The 22,144-nt window shown below is 38.7% G+C and overlaps 2 protein-coding genes and 1 long non-coding RNA gene across 5 annotated transcripts; 1 reads left to right on the forward strand and 2 right to left on the reverse strand.

Moving 5' to 3' along the window:
* Window positions 1-499: 499 nt before the first annotated feature.
* LOC147818062 (uncharacterized) lies at window positions 500-1,070 on the reverse strand. The gene is made up of 2 exons (XR_015438357.1): window positions 933-1,070; window positions 500-803 (listed from the first exon to the last, which is right to left on the reverse strand). It is a non-coding gene; the product is annotated as an uncharacterized LOC147818062 (long non-coding RNA).
* Window positions 721-14,916, forward strand: tlk1a (tousled-like kinase 1a). Of its 3 annotated transcripts, XM_023424589.2 has the most exons (23): window positions 1,000-1,073; window positions 4,131-4,187; window positions 5,899-6,020; window positions 6,197-6,268; window positions 7,643-7,681; window positions 8,239-8,314; window positions 8,408-8,451; window positions 8,657-8,752; window positions 8,838-8,924; window positions 9,046-9,138; window positions 9,358-9,468; window positions 9,564-9,700; window positions 10,676-10,864; window positions 11,037-11,103; window positions 11,587-11,684; window positions 11,925-12,006; window positions 12,111-12,202; window positions 12,390-12,479; window positions 12,585-12,754; window positions 12,839-12,974; window positions 13,423-13,534; window positions 13,619-13,726; window positions 13,837-14,916. In XM_023424589.2, exons 3-23 carry the CDS (start codon window positions 5,904-5,906, stop codon window positions 14,005-14,007), a joined length of 2,187 nt encoding a protein of 728 aa, XP_023280357.1. In that variant the 5' UTR covers window positions 1,000-1,073; window positions 4,131-4,187; window positions 5,899-5,903; the 3' UTR covers window positions 14,008-14,916. The 3 variants fall into 3 exon arrangements, with proteins under 3 accessions (XP_023280359.1, XP_023280356.1, XP_023280357.1); XM_023424591.2 differs by lacking the exons at window positions 1,000-1,073; window positions 4,131-4,187 and adding an exon at window positions 721-794; XM_023424588.2 differs by lacking the exon at window positions 4,131-4,187 and having other exon boundaries at window positions 934-1,073.
* Window positions 14,917-15,135: 219 nt separating this feature from the next.
* Window positions 15,136-21,593, reverse strand: LOC111668539 (Golgi reassembly-stacking protein 2). The gene is made up of 10 exons (XM_023424594.2): window positions 21,428-21,593; window positions 19,197-19,277; window positions 18,878-19,081; window positions 18,677-18,763; window positions 18,457-18,587; window positions 17,664-17,796; window positions 17,438-17,570; window positions 17,126-17,209; window positions 16,881-16,994; window positions 15,136-15,943 (listed from the first exon to the last, which is right to left on the reverse strand). Exons 1-10 carry the CDS (start codon window positions 21,488-21,490, stop codon window positions 15,729-15,731), a joined length of 1,245 nt encoding a protein of 414 aa, XP_023280362.1. The 5' UTR covers window positions 21,491-21,593; the 3' UTR covers window positions 15,136-15,728.
* Window positions 21,594-22,144: the final 551 nt, after the last annotated feature.

Genomic DNA, 22,144 nt, shown 5'->3' on the forward strand with positions numbered 1-22,144 from the left:
ATTACAATTATTATCTCAGAATTGACTTTGTCAACATTTTCAATAATATTTGACTTACTAAGTCAAAACTATCATCATGAGTATTTGTATTTTTATCATGCCTAACTCTAGATCATTTCTGTCTATCAATTTTGATGTCTAATTCAATATTTTGGCAAAGTATGGAGCATTTGACATTGTCACAATTATTACGTTGAGCATTACCATCATGCCTAGCTGTTCACTAATTTTGACCAGCAAATTAAAATGTTGGCACATGACTATGTTTATGTTTATCATGCCAAACCCATCTGATTATTTTTACTATTTTGTATATAAAAAAAGGCTTAGTGTATAAAAATTTGACTAATTAAATCAAAATTATTACCATGAATGTTTATACTTACTATGCCTAACTCCTAAGATAATTTGTTTTGATTATTCTGTCATAGTATATTGACATTTATCATGCCTAAACTTAATGCATTGTTTTCTTTTGGCGGAAATGAGATCCTATAACTTTTTGATCTGACCAATACATTTTTTCATTTATTTGAGCTTCGAACATCATAATTTCCAGTGATAAATCTGCAACTTGTATGCAAAACTATGCATAGTTCATATGTACTGTGTATTGTTATTTATTTATACATTTATTTTTTACTTTTTTCCTTCATGTTGTCATTGACGTTAAGAAAAACATGCATCACCCTCGCGATAAGAATTTTGCACACGATGCATGACGTTTCATAGACAACCACTTGAAGACGGAGAGGTGGCCCTGGAGCCAGGACGCACTGCCGAGGTGTGAAGAGGTTTGTCTCCTAAAACAGATAATAATTAAACATTTTCACTCAGTGGCAGTTGCTGTACCCATGTAAAAACAACTGTGATACGCCAGTCGGTTAAGTTTCACAGTCGGTGTGAAAGATTAACCGTGTGCGCTGCCGTACCTACACACGAAAAGTAGCTTGATGAGTGTCCAAAGTAGTGGAAGTTTGGAGGGGACGCCATCTTTGGTCCCAGCTCTCCACGTCCCCAACACGGACTGTGTTTTCAGCAACATACCACGGCAGTGGTGAAGGCCCAGGAAGGTATCGTTAAACGTTTTAAGACGCTTATGTCTTTTCTACTCGCTCGTTTGGGTCATTTTGTGCAGAACGAAAGAAAATTGTATTAAAACGACCGAGAAAATCTTGGTGGTGAAACCTGCTTGCTAGCTAACGTTACAGTAACGCGTCAGCTCCAAAGTCCATTGAGCCTGTTTGGCTAGCTCGTAGCAGTGAAGACACAGGACCGTCTTTCTGTGCCCAGGCCAGTGCAGTAACCTCAGGACAAATGCGTGCATAATGGCGATAAACCTTTACCAGAGCAGAAAGGTTACCGCTGTAGTCGGTGCATCTTTCGTTAAGCATGCTGCCGTTAGAAGAGCAAACACTAGTCAAGTTAACGAAAAACGTAAAAATAGATCAGTAAATGCAAGCAGAGAAATCAAGCAATTTCTGGTGATGGTTAACGTTATATCACAGGATTAATAGCAAGCAGTGTATAGGTGTGCATCGCACCACTAGCAATATTTTCTGTATTGACTGTGTGTTGTTTCCCTGCCACCAATGTTCAGAGTATCTGTGCATGTGTGACTGATCCTCTCAACGGTTCAAAGGGGGTAATGGATCGGCTTTAAACATGACAGTATGTATCTAACATTAAGTGCCGCTATTGTCTTTTAACATGTCCCTTTGCTATAGATGATACAGCATTGGGTGGTAGTTAGCCTTGTTTGACCTTTTTAGTATCACTAACTTACACTAGATGCCCCAACAAAAAATGAAGGGTCTGTGCAGCATGCTAGCACACACATACCCACACACAATTAAATAAATGATGTGTATTTGTTCATTTTTGGTAACCATATGTGTGTGCCACTTATGTTCATAAAGCTTACTCCCATCCCTGGTAGTTTTAACAGGATACTGTAATGATGGTGAAGTTTTACTTTGTTTGGGGTATTTATGTAGCCTTTACATTCCTTTTGTATTATCAGTGTAACATGCAATGATTGAGATAAATCAGTGATGGCTGCCCACATCAGTGTGACACTTGTAAATACTGAAAATTGTGAAGCTATTATGTGCTGTTTTTTAAGCTCAAATTGGCCTTGAATGAATTTAGGCGGAAGTAATCCAACCCATCCTATGCCAGAGATTTTTAAGACTTTCCAAGTGTCTGCCATTAACAGGTGGTCACTCTGCTGAGCAGCATGGAGTTAAAATGACATCCACAGCAAGAGTTGTAAGGGTTCAACCACATGTTCCTGCAGGGGCTTGAATATAGATAATAGTTATGCACCAAAGCCTTCATGTTTAAAACAAAGGGAAATCATTGAGAGAGACCAGGTCACAGCTGATAAGCATTTATGACATGAAAATGGTATCAACATTCAGGGAGAAAGGTAAATTATTGTTATACACTTATGTCAGCAAACCAAAATTGCACCAAAAAGCAGCAGCAGGGAAGCCACAGCTTTTCATAAAGATTATGGTTAAACTGCTACAAATACTGTTTGTAGTGAATGTTGCAGTGCTTATATTGAAGTTTAGATGAAACAACACTTAAGACACCAGTAGTTTATCCACTACATGAGTTATACATGCCAGGAGTCCATGGCTAAATATTTAGTGTTGCTTTATATACTGCAAAATAGTCTTGCTAGTTAATAAGACGATTTTTGCTTCGCTCTCAAAGTGGTGCACATGCCACATGCAGCAAGCATAGGCAGCATCCATACTGTAGCTGTATAAGACAGATGACTGCGGGTTTTCAGCAAAATAGATTGCAAATTTGATTAGAAGTCACAGACTCATCATGGGAAATGCAAGAAGCCGATTTTATTGTCTCTTAGTAAAAGGAAATGGACTTGTTGCCTGATTATTATTGATAAATGCCCTATTAACATTTGTTCAACCTAAACGAGTGTCACTAAGCACAGAAGGCTAGTAATGTGATTTAAGGTGTTACCATAGAAAAAGTTGAAAGCAAAGGTTTGTTTACATTGTTAAACTCCTGAAAATTTCATCAGTTTCCTGTCGAGGAATAGTGGGCCAAAAGGTATAGTTGGGATAATGACAAAAGAGGGAAATGGTAAATAATCTAGTTTGGCAGTGGAACAATACATCTTGATCCAGGAAACTGTCTTTCAATAAACCACATCATTGTTATTTGAATTTTGCATGCAGATAATTGATTTTGATGCTTTGTTTGTATCTGTTGACAATTATATGTGTATGATAATTGAATTTCAGTAAGGCAAGTACTGAATGCAATTTACATTTCCTTTACTTCTCTATTGCTAGACTTGCCACTTCATTGCATATTAGTGCACGGCTTCATATACTATATCAAGTATAATTAGTAATCATTACCGTATCAAGAAATGTGGCTTTAGAAAACTACATTAATTGCGGGCCTGTTCACAGTTTGACATCAGTTGTCATCACATTTAGTTCTGTTTTGGCTGTCACTGAATACCGATAAGTAACTAAGAAGTTGGTCAAGCATTTTATCAAAAAAATCCTTAATTTAATCGAAATTTGTCCACAACGGTCAACATGGTTGTCATTTATGAAATGTAATGATTTAGTAATTTCTGTTCTCATTGAAGTTGATTGATCGGTATCTGAACAGTTTCATTGCGCTTTTATACTCTGACGTATAAACATTTTTTGCAGCTGGTTTCTGTGGATGACATTGATGTGCTGGAGGTGATTTGAATTAATGATGTAAGCAATTTTATACTTCTTGTTTTGGACAACTACAACATCTCTCTTATGCTCTGGTCTGGAAAATAGTCGCAGGATGGTATTATTCAATGACTTGACTGTATCCTACCTGTTAAACCACATTTCTGAAGTTTCATGATGCACACTTTAAAGTGGGCCTGTATGATGGCTAGGACTTGGTGATGTGACTTCAAATCAATATCACGATTATTTATTGCTTATACAATTACTTTGCTTATTGCTCCTGTTTTTTTTTTTTTAAGCGGTTCACTCTTCATATTTGGCGATGTAATTGTATTCCAAGTGATTAAACAGTTGATGTTGGTCACTAAAATTCTTTTCCTGCAGTGTTTGCATTTGTCTTTTGTTCAGTTTCAACTCCACTGAAGCCAAAATGTGCCCAAACAACGGAGAAGACATTCTTTTTAGGTATAAGCTGCTCGGGTTGTGGCTCAGTGTTTGTGCTCATGTCATCCATATTGCCGGCTTTGGTTTGAGTGAATGCGGACCAATGTTAGTTGGATAGGGTGGAGGCATGTGATTGAACACAAGGTAGCATTATTTTAAAGGGACAGTTCATGAACCCACACATTGGGGAAAATATTAACCAAATTAACCAACATGAGCAAGATTAGATCTAAGTGGTTTCTAAAGTTGGTTTTGATGCTTTTTTGGTTAATTGCTTAGCCCTAATGCTGGCCACTGCATTTTTTTATTTTGTTGTGGATATGATGAATGGCATTTTGTTTGGCTATTTTTGCTGCTTGTTTTGTATTATGTAGTTGGACAGTACAGCTCTGGGGCTAAATTAAGTCCAAATTCAGTCCATCTCTGAGATGGTTGAAGATTGCTTCGAGATGTGAAACTTGCATACAGTGTGTGTATGTGCAGTTTGATTCATTTATTTACATATGTCGAAAAGGAAGTTGATGTTTCACATAATTAGTATTTGACTTCCCACAACTTCTCCTTATTTTATGCAGTTTAACACAAATGCACAATTTTGGTAACTTTGTTCTGATTTAGAATGATTGTTTTCCTTTTGTTCTCTCATATATAAACAAGATTTTTATCTTTTTGTCACTAACTTCTTTCTGTGTCCATTCTCTGGAGCACTGCTGAAATGCACTGATGTTCCCCTTGTCTCAAAATTAGCTGAAGTTACAGTCATCTTGGGCAATATTAGATGATTTCATAGCATACCTTCTCCAATCGGTATGATGTATTTTGCCTTCTCAATTACTCATTGTTGCAGTTAGTTTTTGGAGATAAAGACTAGCATATATGCTGCTGTCTAGATTTGATGCATGTATCCATCATTGGACTAATCTGTGTCTTAATTCAGATCAGCTCCAGTCCTTCAATGTCATCCACAAGACAAGTTACAAAATGCTTTTATACTTCAGAGTTAAAAAATATTCTTAAACAATTTATGTGTAGATTCGTGGATATCTAATACAAGTACATTATTTTTAGATTTTGTTCTTACTGTTAGTATTTCTCACTTTTTTTTTTCTCCTTCACTGAAATGTATTTTAAATCCCTACCCACTCTATGCTCCATAGCCCTTTATAAATTCAAAATGGTTGTCTCATTAGAGCACAGGTTTAGTGGGCAGACCCCTCTGAGTCTGCAGCAACACTGAAGCCCAGGGAGCTCACGTAACGGTCCCACAGGAGCACAGTATTCATCATTGCCTAGCAGTTGAAACGTTGGTCTTGGACTCTCATGATAATAGAGCTTGTGGCACAGAAATGCCTGTTACTACTGTTAGGACTATTTGTTCTCTGTATTTCGAGTTATAACAAATTATTTTGGATATCTTTGTTGTTATTGTTGATGGTAGTAGTAGTATTGAGTTGCTAGTAGCAAATCTGGTAGTGGTAACAGGAGTAAACAAAATAAAATCCTGCTCATCTCCTTAGTTCTACACAAACATAGAGTGAAACCTATGTCACTGCCTATGTCAATGCCACTGAGGAATGGGCATAAATGTGGTCTTAGCCTATATTCCTTACATTTATCATAACTCAAGCTCATTGCTAGTGTGTCATCTGCTCTTGCGTGGGCATTCAAAGGCTTCAATTAAGCTGATCTCAAATAACTGAGACATACTGTGAATTGTCTCTAATCCTCCCAGGCACCATGGAGGAGCTGCACAGCCTGGACCCCCGGAGACAGGAGCTACTGGAGGCACGCTTTATGGGCGGGGTCAGCGGCAGCACAGGGGGCAGCACTGGCAGCACAAGCGGGGGAACCAAAGTGAGTGAATATTGCAATGTTAATGCAATGTTAGTTATATCAGTGTTGGTACAGAAGAAATGATGATGATGATGATGATGATGATGATGGTGAAAATACAATTTTTAGAATTTTGATATGTAGTTTTTATCCTAGAAATTATTATTATTTTAATTTTTAATAATTTTTTTTTCCAGGGTTTGACCAATAATGAATGTTCAAATCACAGTTTTGGAAGCCTGGGATCTTCAAGCGACAAGGAGTCAGAGGTACAGGTCCAAATCTTTTGTCTTACTTGGAAGCCTATTTACACTACAGTTACATGTATCAGCATAATCACCTGGGGTTTTTCTGAATAAGATGGTACATGTTGTTTATATAGGTTGCTTTTAGGGCTATTCTGCCACATTCTTGCTTACTTCTATGGGGCAGAGTTAATGAATTTCCCTGAAATGTAGACCTGCACTCTAGAAAGCTGGTTTGTTGTATGTGTGGTAAAAACTCTGTCATAGAGTTATTGAGGGTATATATAGAACATGACTAAAATCATCCGCAACCTGTGACAATAACATTGTTGATAATAAAATAAACAAAAATCTATGGCTGTTTTTGTCCATGAATTTTTAAATGGGTTCTTTAACAGTCATTTGTGCTGGTTGGTGTGATGGTTCATGCAAATCACTTCCTGTTAAGGTGGAGTTGTGACAGCTAGAGTTTTAAAATAGCCACCCTGTTACTAAATTGTTTTTTTTGGTGGTAAGAGCATAAGTATTGGTTCACCTGATTGATATCATGAGCACCATCGTCCACTGTATATGATAAATCTCTGATAGATTTCCCAGATCAACTGCTTGATCATTTGGCTACATGACTCTGGGGCCCTCCATCTGTGATGTTAACTGGAACAGACCTAAATCTCACCATTGGGTAGTGGGTAGGACTGAATTCAGCCCGACAAAGGCTTCCTCATTCATTTCAGTGAGTTTGCTGCATTGGCACAGCATTGGATGGCAACCACACCATGTTGTGTCCTGGCATTTAATAAGCCTTCAGATTGGATTCCCATGTTCATATCTTTTGTTCTTCTGTACACTGTAGCAGCACATCCACACCACTGCAGCCCCCTGCCATGTTTTGCAGTAGTGCTATTGTCTGTGTAAATGTCCTTTTTTAAAGCTGCAGTAACACATTTTTGCAGCATTTGATGCATTTTTTTAAATTCATGATTTTGACATTGAATTTGTTTAAAAAAATTGAATAGTATTGAGTACACAGGGTGGCTGCAATTGCTCAGCACATTATTGTGACATTGTTACTAATGATGCACTAAGATGAGACCAGCACCTGTTGACAAATGCCTTTACTGCACAGAGTTGGTTGGGTTTGGTGGTCATGAAAAGTGTGAAATAATAGTGAAAAAAAATGCAGATTTCAAATACAGTCTCAAATTGTGAGTTATTTGCATACCTTTGATTATTTTATGTTCTTCTTTAAAGAATTCTCAGATCATTTTTGATCAAGAGCTATCATTAAATTATTAGTAGTGAATTACTGATGAGGTAAAAGGTCTGTCACTATCCGCTGGTTACCACAGGCTTGTCTCTCATGGTTTTGCTTAAAATTCTTTCTTTTTCACTCAACAGGGTTCAGATGTGAAAAGAGGCAGTTCTCCTGCTTATTCGGTGGGTAAATGATCAAATCTGAAAATGTGGTTGCTAACATAGGTCAGTTCTGTAGTTTGTAGTGTTCCCTCTGGGTTAAGTGATAATGTGAATTAAGGTTCACACAAGAATTGCTAAAAATTTTCTCAGGTAAAATGTTCCTTTTGTATGTATTATTGGAGATTAAATAACATTTATAACTTTTACTGTATTTGCATATAATTATTCCCTTTTAAACTAGATCATTTTTAATCATTCACAACGTACGTTAATGGACCAAAACTAATTGTAGATGTACTGCTGGTGGTGTAGACTTTGACTAGATAGAAATTACACAAGTAGCAGCTAAGAACTGATTATTGCTACAAAAACAAACCTGATATGAAACTGCAATGAAAGCAGCTACAGAAGTCAAAATTATTTTGGTAATTGTTACAGCTGAATTCATCCAAGGCTTTTTTGCTCATATACAGATCATGGTTTTGTATCATGATTATCCAATGGGAACAAATCACTTACCACTTTGTAGACAACACCGCAGCAGCCCAAGACATTGTTAAATAAAATTTATTTTTCAGACCCCAGAGAAGAAACAGTCAGAAACAACCAGAGGCAGAAAAAGAAAACCTGAGATCCAATCAGAGAGCAGCCAAGGTGAGTGTCTTTGTGTTAAACAGTTAAATGTTGGCTCTTGCTTATTGTTGTATTCTTTTGAAATATTAAAAAAATTATTTTCCCTTTTTACAGGAAAATCAATTGTGCGAGGACCCAAAATAAGTGATTATTTTGATGTAAGTTTTCTGAAATTAATGATCACACTGAAATAAAATGTGGAGTGAATAATGTGTGCTATTTTAGCCTTTGTTCAACATCTCTGCTATAATCTATTTCCTGTCTCTGAAATAACAGCAGTATGATATAAAAGGAGCCCCTGGCAGGTCTGCTGTTACCAAATGTTAGGCAGTGATGTCACTTGTCCTCTCTTTACCTTTTTAGTTCCAGGGAGGAAATGGGTCCAGTCCTGTGAGAGGTCTCCCACCAGTGATTCGCTCGCCCCAGAACTCACATTCCTACTCCACTCAGGGCACTGCTGTAAATACAAAACTTGTACTCAGAATCTCCTTTGCTGCTCTATTTGACATTGCCCTATCATGATAGAAATGCTCTTCTGTTGCAGATTAGACAAAATAGCTCATCTCCTACTAGTCTGTCTTTTGGGGACCACATCACACATCCAAAGCAACTAGCAGTCAAATTTGTTCAGGTGGGGTAAATGACTTTTGACAGCCTAGTAACCAAAGCATTTTTATAGTCACTCTTGAAATGTGTTTTAGAATTCTGGGCAAGTTTTTATTGAAACAATCTTTTGTTGTTTTTCACTCTAGACTGACCTTACAGTGTTGAAATTGGCTGCCCTTGAAAGCACTAAGAATCTAGACCTTGAGAAGAAGGAGGGCAGAATAGACGATTTACTAAGGGTAAGAAGAACACTTTTCTCTGTTTACTGCCTTGCAGAAAGGCCTGCCTGATCTGTGATGTTAATGTAATGTTAGAGTAATGTTTCATAGTAAAAGAGGCCTTAATTTGTTTAGTCTGTCAATATTATAAACAGAATTTTAAAGATTTCTAAATATTTGGTGGATGGGGAGTATAATGTAATTTGCTCAACTGGTGATATGTTTTTTTCTGCTTCATAGGCAAACTGTGATCTCAGGAGACAGATAGATGAACAACAAAAATTACTTGAAAAGTACAAAGAACGCTTGAATAAATGCATCACCATGAGCAAGAAGTTGCTTATAGAAAAGGTAATTGTATTGTTTTTCTTAACCCTTTATGAGCACTCAACATTTACGAGTATCCAAAACCAACTTGCAAACCTATATTTTGAATTGTTCTTCAGAGCACCCAAGAGAAGCAGGCCTGTCGGGAGAAGAGCATGCAGGACAGACTACGTTTAGGCCATTTCACTACAGTGAGACATGGAGCATCGTTCACAGAACAATGGACAGATGGCTATGCCTTCCAAAACCTTGTGAAGTAAGCTTTCAATTATATTTTTTGTTTACCGTCATTATTATAGTTGGTGGTAGTGGTGGTGGTAGTCTTAGTAGTAGTCTTATTATTGTTGTTATTAATGTTATTGCCTAGTACAACCAGTCTAATCGTGGCCCACGATCCACATTTTGTCAGTCGAAGCATCAGCTGATATTTCTTTTTGCTGTTTCATTGTACACAGATCATATCAACATGTGTGATCACCTCTTTAAGTAAAAGCACTGTGAGGAGTTGCTAGCACACTTATCATTTCTTTGACTGTGAGGATATCTTCTTTTTTCTCTTTCTTTTTGATGATGATCAAGTTAGATCACAGTAAATGTGCTGAAACTTAAATGTAAAATTCCCCTACAGGATATTGTAGGAGTTTAGTGTTGAGCAGCTGTGCTGTCCATGAGCAGGATTGCAGTGTAAATTGGTGGACAGCCCCATCACCACCACCACAACCACCCATTATCAATATTCTAAGCATCGAGAGCCAAACTTGATCCGGATCATGTTGATAAACTTGTTCTTCTGGCAAGTGATGAGAAATTAGGTCAGACCTTTTGGTTTGACTATTGGCTCCATGTTTTACCTTGCTACATTATTAGTTCAAAGTTGTCAAAGCTCCCCCCTGTTATCTGTCGTACTGTGTGTTCGATGTTATGTTTTATTGAGAGCAAGGTAGAGGTGACGGGCATAGAGAAAACAAAGAGTAAATACAGCCCTTAAAATGTAACATTTGGTTGCTGAAAGAATGGTTATAAAGTAACAAAAATAATGACGTGTTTTGGGGGAGCTGGTGTGAGTGCGCAGGGGAGTGGGGTGCATTCGAATTAATTTGAACAATTTGCGGGTCATTTTGAATTCGTTCGATCTTGACTTTTCTTTTTCTTTTTTTTCTTTTTTTTTTTGAAAAAGTGACAGCCCTACAAGTAATCGAATCTAACAAAAATCACTGTTTTCCATCAACAGACAACAAGAGTGGATTAACCAACAGAGAGAGGACATTGAGAGGCAAAGAAAACTTCTAGCCAAGAGGAAACCTCCATCCTCCAGCAACTCCCAAGCACCAACCACAAACTCAGAGCCAAAGCAACGCAAAACCAAGGCAGTGAATGGAGCAGAAAGTGATCCCTTTCTAAAACCCAGCCTACCTCAGCTGTAAGTCCTTTCCTCATGTTAATCATAGATATCATAGCAGCTGTTCCCGAGGTAGTAGCAGTGTATGACATGCAGTGTAGTTTTGGCTTTATTCTTTTGCAGTAGCAGTTGTAAAGAAAGTGACTGACTATATTCCCATATTTTTCTCTCTCTTCTCTCTCATCCTGGAAAGGCTGACACTAGCAGAGTACCATGAACAGGAAGAGATCTTCAAATTGCGACTTGGGCATCTCAAGAAGGTTTGTTAACTGCTGAGCCTGGAAACACAAACACAACACAAGACCTTGTATGAATTTATTTCTTGAGTAACTCACCCGCCCACCATATAGTAAGGATAGAGGGCGCTTTTACACACTTTAGAATTCAAAACCTCATCTGAGTCAGTAAATTATTAAATATAGCAAATCTTTGTCTTCAGTATGAGAATAATTGAACATATTCAGCCTGATTTTCCTGTTTCCTGAGCTGAACCAATGTTACATTTGTGTGAATCACCCTAAGGATTGAGTGAGCCTGTAGTTTGTCGATGTACTCGTTGTTTTCTCGATGAATAAGCATCACAGACAGCCCCTGACAGACTCTGTACCAAGTCAACCGTTAATATTTAATACAGAACTAGTCAGCTGTGTGCAAGTGGGTTTTGATGAGCTCCTCTCCTTGTAGTCAGTACTCTGAAGTTCCTTCTCTGCATTTGTGTGTTTGTGTGCTTGAATCATTTATAGGAAGAAGCTGAGATCCAGGCGGAGCTGGAGCGTCTGGAGAGAGTGCGCAACCTTCACATTCGGGAGCTGAAGAGAATAAACAACGAAGACAGCTCACAGTGAGTCTGAATCAATTTCTTTGACAGTTACTGCATTTACACAGGAACATGATGTACACACAAGGCCAGTATCGACATGTGGTATATTAAGTAACACTGTGCCTCTTGACTTGTCTTCTACCACATTGGTCCTGACACAGCACAGGTGGTGCTGAAAAATATGTCATTGATACTTGGGACATCTGTACACCTGTCTACATTTGTAATTTTGTTTACTGTGCTCATTTTTTCTATTCAAAGATTTAAAGATCACCCAACGTTGAATGAACGCTATCTGCTCTTGCACCTACTAGGGCGAGGGGGCTTTAGTGAAGTTTACAAGGTAAGTCATTAAATGTTGATATTATAAGTTTTAAAATATAAAAATACTCTTAGCAGTTGTTGCTTTCCAAGTATAAACCAACATTTTGTGCATGTGTTGTTCAGGCTTTTGACTTGATTGAGCAACGATATGCTGCTGTGAAAATCCACCAACTTAATAAGAACTGGAGAGAAGAGAAAAAGGAGAACTATCACAAGTATGTTGCCCCATGTGAAAAATTGCAACCTCACCTGCATTACACTATGATTAATGTTTCAAATGTTGTGATTTATTTGTTATTCCTCTCCATAAGCCTCAATGCCTGGCTGTCAGTGCAAAAATACAGCACCTGTATCTACCTGCTTTGGTTGCTAATAGACACATAATTACCATCCTCTCTGCAGGCATGCATGTCGAGAGTACAGAATACACAAGGAGTTGGACCATCCCCGAATCGTGAAACTTTATGACTACTTCTCACTGGACACAGACACGTAAGTCACTTGATGAATTGTCTTTCATGTATTTGCGGCACTTTTCAGATTATTCCTGTTAGAATTGGGCTATAATTCTAAGTAACTCTGTTTTCCATTTGATAGGTTTTGCACCGTTATGGAGTACTGCGAAGGCAATGACTTGGATTTCTACTTGAAGCAGCATAAGCTAATGTCTGAGAAGGAGGCACGGTCCATAGTCATGCAGATTGTGAACGCACTAAAATACCTGAATGAAATCAAACCCCCCATCATCCATTACGACCTCAAGCCAGGTACACATAACCTCTCTGGACAACTTATGACACTCACTACATCGTCAATGATATCGAGCTCACTTATTGCCCTTTGAATTCCAGGCAATATCTTGTTGGTGGATGGCACAGCCTGTGGGGAAATCAAAATCACTGACTTTGGTTTGTCCAAAATCATGGATGATGACAACTATGGCGTAGACGGGATGGACCTGACATCACAGGGTGCAGGAACTTATTGGTGAGAATAAATGACCCACATATACATATATCATATATAAGGGCATGAACAGTGGTGGAGGAAGTAGTCACATCATTCACTTCAATTAAAAGCAGCAAAAAGACACTATAAAAATTGTCCATTACAAGTAAATACTTTGGTTATACAAACAGTCTCTGTCTCTGTTTATATTATTAAATTATTAACATTAGCAGCATTTTAATAGTGCAGTCTGTAGGTGGAGTCAAGTTTTATTTTTTTGTACTGTGGGCTAGTTAAATCATATTGGCATCATATTTATAAACTGATCATACAGTATGTAATACAAAAATCAACTGACAGCTGTCAAATAAATGTAGTGAACACAGGTACCTTAATTACAGTACTTGAGTAAATGTGCTAAAACATGAAAGTATAAAACAGGCAGCTTGTACAGACACAAAACTGCGTTTTGTTTTATTTTGGCCAGGTATCTGCCTCCTGAATGCTTCGTGGTTGGTAAAGAACCTCCAAAGATTTCCAACAAGGTGGATGTGTGGTCTGTGGGTGTTATCTTTTTCCAGTGTCTGTATGGAAGGAAGGTAAGGAGGGAAATACAGATTCTTACTTTTTATTTATTTTTTGTAATGTATGCCTGTTGATTAAGCACTGTTCCTCCTTTTCAGCCTTTTGGCCACAATCAGTCACAACAGGACATCCTGCAGGAGAACACCATACTCAAAGCTACCGACGTCCAGTTCCCTGTCAAGCCTGTTGCTAGTAATGAAGCAAAGGTAAGTGAACTTGAACATTTTTAAATGTCTTGTATTATCAAGGAAAACTCTATCCTAAAACAACCAAACACTGCTTACTGACCTGGAATTTTTGCCCCCCCCCCTTACAGGCCTTCATAAGGCGGTGCCTGGCATACAGGAAGGAGGACCGGATCGATGTTCACCAGCTGGGAAGCGACCCCTACCTGCTCCCTCACATGCGGAGGTCAAGCTCCTCTGGAAATCTGCAGATGAGTGCTGCTGGCTCAGGACCAGCCTCCTCCAGTATCATCTCATACTGACAGCCATTAACTATGACAGAAAGGCAAACTGACCAAGTTGCTCTACGCCTGCAGTACTCCTCGGAGGCTCAAGCTGATGGCACAAGCAGCAGCCAGAAAGAGGAGGAGCAGGACACAGGTGGGGAGATCTCACCCTATATCCTCTGACCTGTGCCAGGCTTCTTCTTGTTCACGAGGGCTTGATCAATGGAGGGGCAGTGAAGGGATGTTTTCAAAGGACATGGGTAATAGGATCTGCTGAGGGTCCGACAAAAGCACTGAAACTGAAGACGTATCTTGAAGAAAATGTGACTGTTCACTCTGTTCAGATGTTGCAGATGGATAAAGCCTTAAAGGGCCGAAGGGAGACTTGGCAGCCCACCGTTTAGATAAAATAATATGGTCCTGCCAGAGTGCAAATGATTCAGCTGCTAGAAGTTAATATACTGTGAGGAGAGGACAGTCATTGTTTAGTAGAACTACAAAGATTTCACTATTGATTTGGCTAAATGTTTTGTTTTTCACAAATGTTAGGCTTTAATTTGAGTTACTTAGCCAAGAGAATGTAATGTGTAGCATACAAGTGGCATCTAGTGACCTGTAGGTTGGGGCAGCATACTTACGTTTTAATGCACAAAGTAACCAAATGTAGAAAAATGACAATGTACAAAATCCTATGCAGGAATATTAATTAACAGATGAATTGGAAACTGTATATGCTGTACAGGTGAATTTTCAAATTTTGAGCTGCAGCAGTAACATGTACAAAGAGTTAAAATTTCCCCAATGTAAAACTAGTTTCCTGGAGTGGTTTCATTTTGCTGCTTTGTTGCTCTTACTTTTACAAGGGCTGTATGTTCCACTTCGGGTACAAAATTGTACAGTTCTGCTAAGAGTGAATAATAAATGCCAGGAAACCTTTTTCTCCCATTGAATGGTATTGTAAAATATATTAAGTTACCATCCATGTTTATCACCCGATAATATGCTCTTTAAATTTCAGGGTACAGTCTACCAGCAATTACCTCCCTTTTCTGAGATTATACTGACCCTCTGTGGCTTTGTTTGGTACTGCATTGTTACAGAGCATACAAAGGGATGCTCACAGCACAAACCAATTTAGATGAACATAATACAAAGAGGCTGAGATAGAGAAAATACATTAGTTTAATCAAGGTAACGTTTACAAATTATTTTTTGTACAAAACCAAAACCATTTAATATTTCATGGCTAAAGCATCAAGCAAACCTGCTTATCTAAAGGAAACTCCTCAGTAGTATACTATTCGAAGCTGCAAGGATACTGACTTTCATATTTGAAAGTAACTTGTTCCCCACGTTTTACACTTGTTGCAAAAATCAAAAAGTCCACGTAGTTTTTGTTAACATACCTTTTACTACAATTGAGTTATGAATGATTTTAAAATCTTGTCCTGCTGGAGAGTGTATATTTGTAGGTTTTGAATGACTCTTGTAATTATTCTTTCACTGTCCATCAACAATCTTCTCTTAAGGTGCCTGGATGTTTTTCTTTTGACACCTAATTCTTAGGAAAACTTGAGTTTTGCTGCAATTAGGAAAACCAGCAGTGTAATTCCAGTATCCTCGAGATACTGGAGCACTTGTACAACAAACCTAACACTGTTTAGGAGCAATTTGTCAACTGAGTGCTGCAGCTAATAGACTGTCTATATTGTATAAAGACTTCAGGGCAAGCTGACAACCTTAAATGGTGTTCTCTGCTAAGATGAGTCTACAGACATAGTGATATTTATTGATTCAGAGGTGGTCACTGACGATTGGATTGGGGTATTGGTCAGTGACCTGTTCATTTGGATAGAGGGAGATGTGGTATTCTGTGTAACAGCAGGAGCCGATTTAGCAGTGATGGGGGGAAGAATAAGGTCAGATGGAGGCAGAGTAACACCAGGGAGGTTGAGAGGAGGAAGTGGAAGACCTGTGGAGAACAACACAAACAAAAGCTGTCACCTACAAAAAAAACTTATTTGAAATGGTGATATTTTTTTTTCTTTCATTCATTCATTTGTTTAGGCATGGTGGCTAACTTAAATAGTTTTTTTTTTTTTTATCATAAAATTAATGGATTTCTAAATGCAACAAATGCTGCGATTTTTTTTTTTTTTTTTTTTTATTGTAAAGGATTGGTTCACAATTTTTCTTAAAACAATAGTCAGGTGCCTGTATGAATTTTTGAAACAGCTTATGCTTACTGTAATCACTGTCCTGTTCATACCAGCTGTGAAGAGATCCCTTCCTAATGCACTTCCAGTGTAAGAGATGGAGGATAAAAATCCAGTTGTCACTCTTTGCAAAAATGTATTCAAAGGTTCCTCTTAAGTTAATGGGGCGTCAGCAGTTAAGCAGTTATCTTTCAATGTACAAAATCCCCTTGTGTTACTATCTCTCCATTCCTGCTCAACAAGCAATCCCTGTCCTGAGAAACAAAATGAGGGAATGTTTTACAAAGACTGAATTTGAAAGATTCCCTTGATTTGGTTACTTCAGGCTGCTGAGATTTTAAATCAATTTTTTGCACAGAACGGGGACTGTTGATTTTGTTCCCCATCACTCACAGTGGAAGCGCATGAGGAAGACATCTCTTAATAGCCAGTTTGGACAGAAGAAAAGAAACAACAGTTCCAACATTCATATGGGCAACTATTGTTTAAGACAAACTTGAAAAGTTGTGAAGCTATCCTTCAAGTACTGCAAATATAAAAGTTTGTTGAATCATCGGAGACTGCAATATCTCAGCAATATAAAGTAGTAAAATGAGCATTTGTCTCTACAAACCTTTTAAGAACAATTCAAATCCCATGAAAAGACTAAATTTTACAACTTACCCAAGCACACGTCACAGAATAAAACAATACCTGCATGTTGCAATCCAACTCCAGGTGCCAGCACTTGGCCCATGTCTGGCATGGTGATGTTGTGGTTTGGTAAATTAGGCAATGGTGGAAGACCTCCGTGTAAGGGCCTTAAGCCTGTGCAACAAATATAATATATTTTAGACAGTGTTAGGTTAGCAGACTTATGTCTGTCAACTAATAACAAGTTTGGCTGACTTGGGCAACAGGCCTGTGGAGCTCCAAGCCTCAGAATAATTTCTACTCACCTGGTATTGTTGGAGCAGAACTGACGGGCAGGGAAGAGCTTTGTAAGGAGGGGACATGGCTGGACAGTGGAACTGTGGGGGCTCCTGAAACAAAACTCATGTTACATGTTGTCATGACAACTATGAGTGGAGGTATTTGACTGACTCGTGGCTTGTACTATGCATCTTTTTTTAGTTCCAGACATTTCGATGTCTAAATGGAAATTTTCTGCATGTATTTCACTTTTTATTTATCTTACTTATCTGTGCATATTACAGCTCGGTCAACCTCAATTCAAACAGTATGTTAAAGTCAGAGAGATGATAGTGTACCTGTCTGTAGATTGCTTAGGACAGTGGTTGGATTAGAGCTGACTGAAAAGCCAGTGAGAGACTGCTCTAATCCAGTCGATGCAGAGGACGACAAAGCAACCGGAACGGTTGGAATGACAGCAGAGAGATGGACCTGGTGACCGAAATCACCTCATGTCAATAAATGTTCACAAGACGTCAAATTAATGTTTTCCTTTGGATGCAAATACTGTATATGCTGAGCTACCTCTGTGAATCCATCTTTAGGTGAAGGATTGAGTTCATTGGGAGTCCGTGCAGGGAAACTGATCTTCTTGCCCTCTGCGAATGGCAGTGTAGGTATCCTGTGCAGGTAGCCATAGCCAATCCCACATCCTAGACTGAAGAGAGAGAAGTACAGCAATACTGAGGGGAAAATGTCCAAACTTTTCACAATCAATCTACACATAAATTAAATCAAATCAATCAAAGACTGTGCTGTGATTTTGGCTATGTTTACTTGTAAAATGATCACTTAGTGAGACAGTTAGAGGTGACAGAATATGCTTCGTATTTTGTCTTTCACACAGCACACAGCCTCCATCTGTGATCCACAATAGCTTTCAATTACTGTATTTCCTCAAAAAGTGAGCAGGGACTTTATTAACTCAACTGCAGAAGGTAACAGGCCTTTATTTGAGGCAGGGTTTTATTTAGAGGCAGATCTTCATTTCGAATTCCCTGTCTGATATGTAGTATTGATCATACTGGTATTTTAGTACAAAGTCACTACTCCATTTCCCTGCAGCTCCCATGGAGCCAGGAAATCAGGGCGGCAAGATGAATGCCTGTAACAACAGGCGTAGCCTTAAGCCTACAGTTGGCACCCATACGTAGTCCAGCCATACACTAGATTCATACCTAGTCTTATTTGGGAAAAAAGTATCTAAATCTGGCAACAAATGCAAATGCCCCCCTAATAGAAACAGTTTGTGCCAATTCATTATGAAAGAGCAGTGGCCAATGGGGAAACAAGCTGGTTTCCTTGATGACTGTCATACCTGCCCTCTCCACCCCAGTCACAGTTTGGAGTGATGACCACCTCGCGGCAGTTGTCTGTGTCTGTGTTGTAGACATACAGCTTCAGCTCCTTCCCTTCATGGGTTTCAATGAGGGAGAACAGATCCTCGGTCTGTTCAAAGAGTAAAGAAGCACAGTACAGCACTTTAACCACTTTGACACTGCTATGTCAACATTACAACCCATCTGCAAAGCAGGTACCTCATTCATGACGGTGTCGGCTCCTATAATGTAGTCAGCATGCGCCCTCAAACCAGCCAGGGCTGCGGGTGAGTTTGGCTCTACTTCCTTGACGCAAAACATTTATAAACATATCAGGTCATAGCAATAACTTTCAAATATCAAAACATTCAAATTCATATTTGGATGTTATTGCATGCTTCTATTATTTGCCACACTCACCAAGACATGCCAAACATTTTCATTGGTTCCTTCAAAGCTGCAGAAGCGAATACTGACGCCCAGAAGCCCCTGGCCGCCCCACATGTTACTGGGTGTGACAGTTGTCTCCCTCACTGCCATCATCTTGCTGCTGTACAACAGCATCTTGATGGGCCTCTCCACGTTCATCTTCAGCAGCTCTTTTAGGGTGTCGTTGTCTTTGTTCTATGAGAGATCAATACATTCAAATCATGTCACAATACTTGTAGCTGTGTGAGACATCAAAAATCAGGTCCAACCACTCCAGGAAGTTGTATTATTCCTACAATAGTAAACTTACCAATCTCGTGTCACAAATGGAAATGATGAAATCAAAGAACGGTTCCAGTCCTGCACGGTGACCAGGGGAATTCTCTTGCACCTGTAAAATAGTGTTTTTCACAATGTGAAAGAGTTATTCTGCAGGCTGGAGGCAGTGAAGAAGTACTTAAACCTTTAATTAAGTACAAGTTCCAATGGAACAATGTGAAGATACTCCATTACAAGTAAAAGTCCTATATTCAAAAGTGTACTTAAGTAGTTATTTGTACTCTTAGTAGAGAAAATTAAAACAAATTGGTCCCTGTGACTAATAAATTCTTTATTCTCTCTAATGCACCAATGCTATAGTACTATTTTACTGTTGTAGCTGGTTGAGGTGGAGCTAGTTTTAACTACTTGAACAAACTCACACAATGCAATGTAGTCATCTGAAACAGTACAGATATAAATAAAAATAAAACATTCATGAAAGGTACCTAAAAACTATACTTATATATAGTACTTAAGTAAATGTACTTTGCACCACTGGCTGAAGATGACATACTGCAGCTGACGGCCAGAAGGTTCAGGCCAATCGATGACAATGTGACTGTGAGCCAGCATGAACAATAACAGGACCCTGAAACTGAAGCAGCTAAATGAAATTCAGCCATCATTAATTTGACAGTATACTCCTGTGCTTTTATATACTTTATACTCTATAGCTCTATCAGGTTCTTGGTCACCTCTCATACACGGACGTTCTCCCCTGATCACTCAGTGTGGCTGGGCGGCCAGCTCAAGGGAGATCACTGGTTGTTCCAAACTTCTTCCATTTAAGAATTATGGAGGCCACTGTACCTTCAATGCACCTTCAATGCAGTACAACTTTTTTGTATCTTTCCCCAGATCTGTGCCTCAACATAATCATAATCTTTGAGCTCTGCAGGTCGTTGTTTCCACCTCATAGATTGGTTTTTGCTCTGATATGCATTAACAGCTGTGATACCTTATATAGACAGTTGTGTGACTTTCCAAATCATGTCCAATCAATTAAATTCACCACAGCTCAAGGTGTGGTCCAGGTGTAGAAAAATCTCAAAGATGAGCGAGACAAAATGGGAGGAAGCTGAGCTAAATTTCAAAATACATATGTCAATGTGATATTTCAGTTTTTACTTATAATAAATTTACAAACATTTCATTGCTTTTTCATTTCATTTTTTTATTTTAGCATAAGGCTACAATATAACAAAATGTGGACACTTTCTGAACTGTAAACTATTTTTGCAGCAGCAGCAACAGTAGATAAATCTTGAGAGAGATTTGTGAGAGGGAAAGACCAACTTTCTTACCGAGATTGAGACATGATTTATACACTGCAAGATGTACATAATGGATAATATATATCTGGGAATAATTAACGTGGCTGGTGGTTTACATCGATCATCCTCACTGCTTAAAATATAATTTACCTTCCTTTTGCTGTATACTTTGCCAATCACGGATGGTTATATTCAGTTCTATTCATTTTAAATGTCTAAATCAACAAAATATGTAATTTAAACTATTGATATACAACTCTGTAAAAAGAGGGTAGATGAAGGTGCATTCAGGGGAAAATTCATCATCTTTTCACCTAAAAACCGCAACGGGTTTTCGCAATGAAGGTTCACACCCATTTTAGAAGTCACACAGCAGCTACACCGGTTATTCAGGCAACGTCAGGGTTGTAATTGAACCCTGAAAACTGCCAGAGGTGTTCACCCAGAGCACTGAAAAGAGGAAATCAGCTACTGTTGACAACGTCTGCGCATGCTTGCATACTAATGAACCATGTCAAGTCATTCATATAAATTTATACCGTTTAAATGCACAAGACGAATCTGTCACGACATGAAAATGACATCTAGTGTTAAAGAAAGTCCACGTTCACACAGTCAGGCTTGCAGGTGAACGACTATATACCGCGTTAAACAAGTGAGGGGCGTCAACACTGACTACAACACATCACAGATGAGCGTTCATTCAAATATCTTGACGGGCAGGCGTTGACAGCTGGTCCAGACAAATACCGTAACCTATCTGAAACATTCTTAACTACCACAGAATTAATGTAAACACATACACATTTAGCTGCAGAAATAAAACATTAGAGGGCCAACAGGATCCTCCTCCCCTGTGTCTCTGCAGCTAACAGCAGGTTTCTATAAGAAGGATCGCACACACTAAATATGCTGCATTTCACCGGGACATGAAAACTTCTCTCACTCTGAGGACGTGGTAGCCTTCCGATCCTCCACCTGGTATCTCGACGCTCTGAGAGCCCCCCATGTTTTTCCTGAATGTGTGTATCAGGGTGGGCTGACTAGCTGTGTTGGATTAGCAGAAGGCTCTCCTCCAGATCATGTCCGTGACAGTTCCGTGTTTCCTGCGGTTTCTGGCTCCCAGCATTTCCGCTGTAGTGCGGTGCTGCAGCCCTCTGTGGTGGTAGAGTGATGACAGCAAAAATGTCCACTGCAAGGCTTTAAATCGGTTTGAAACAAATAATTCTCATCCAGGTTTTGAAATAAGTCTAGAAGTCGAGGGCAAAGCTGTTTTTAATTCTTTTGCAATGCTGGGTTATCAAATGCCTCAAGGGCTCCATGCCCTTAGGGGCCACTTATGAGGACATTTAGACAAATACAGTACAACTTTTACTGGAGGAAAATTATATTTCCTCCCAACAAATTTCAACTAAGATGAGCCAAAAATCTAGTGTTGGACCTCACATATTCCTCGCATTTTCTCAAAAAAATTTTATGTTATAAAATTACCCCAAAACTAGAAGGGTACTATCCCCAGAACTATCAGGTACTGTTTTTTCTACTGTTTTACCAAGACTCAAGTTACACACTCATTTTTCTTTTTTAAGACCAGTATACTTTTTCTTGAGTAACATTTTGAATGTTGGACTTTCTAAGCTACCTTGTAATATTGCTGCATGCT

This window comes from Seriola lalandi, unplaced genomic scaffold, assembly GCF_002814215.2.
Source record: "Seriola lalandi dorsalis isolate HSWRI2012SDOR001 ecotype SW California unplaced genomic scaffold, Sedor1 jcf7180002054744, whole genome shotgun sequence".
NCBI lineage: Eukaryota > Metazoa > Chordata > Actinopteri > Carangiformes > Carangidae > Seriola > Seriola lalandi.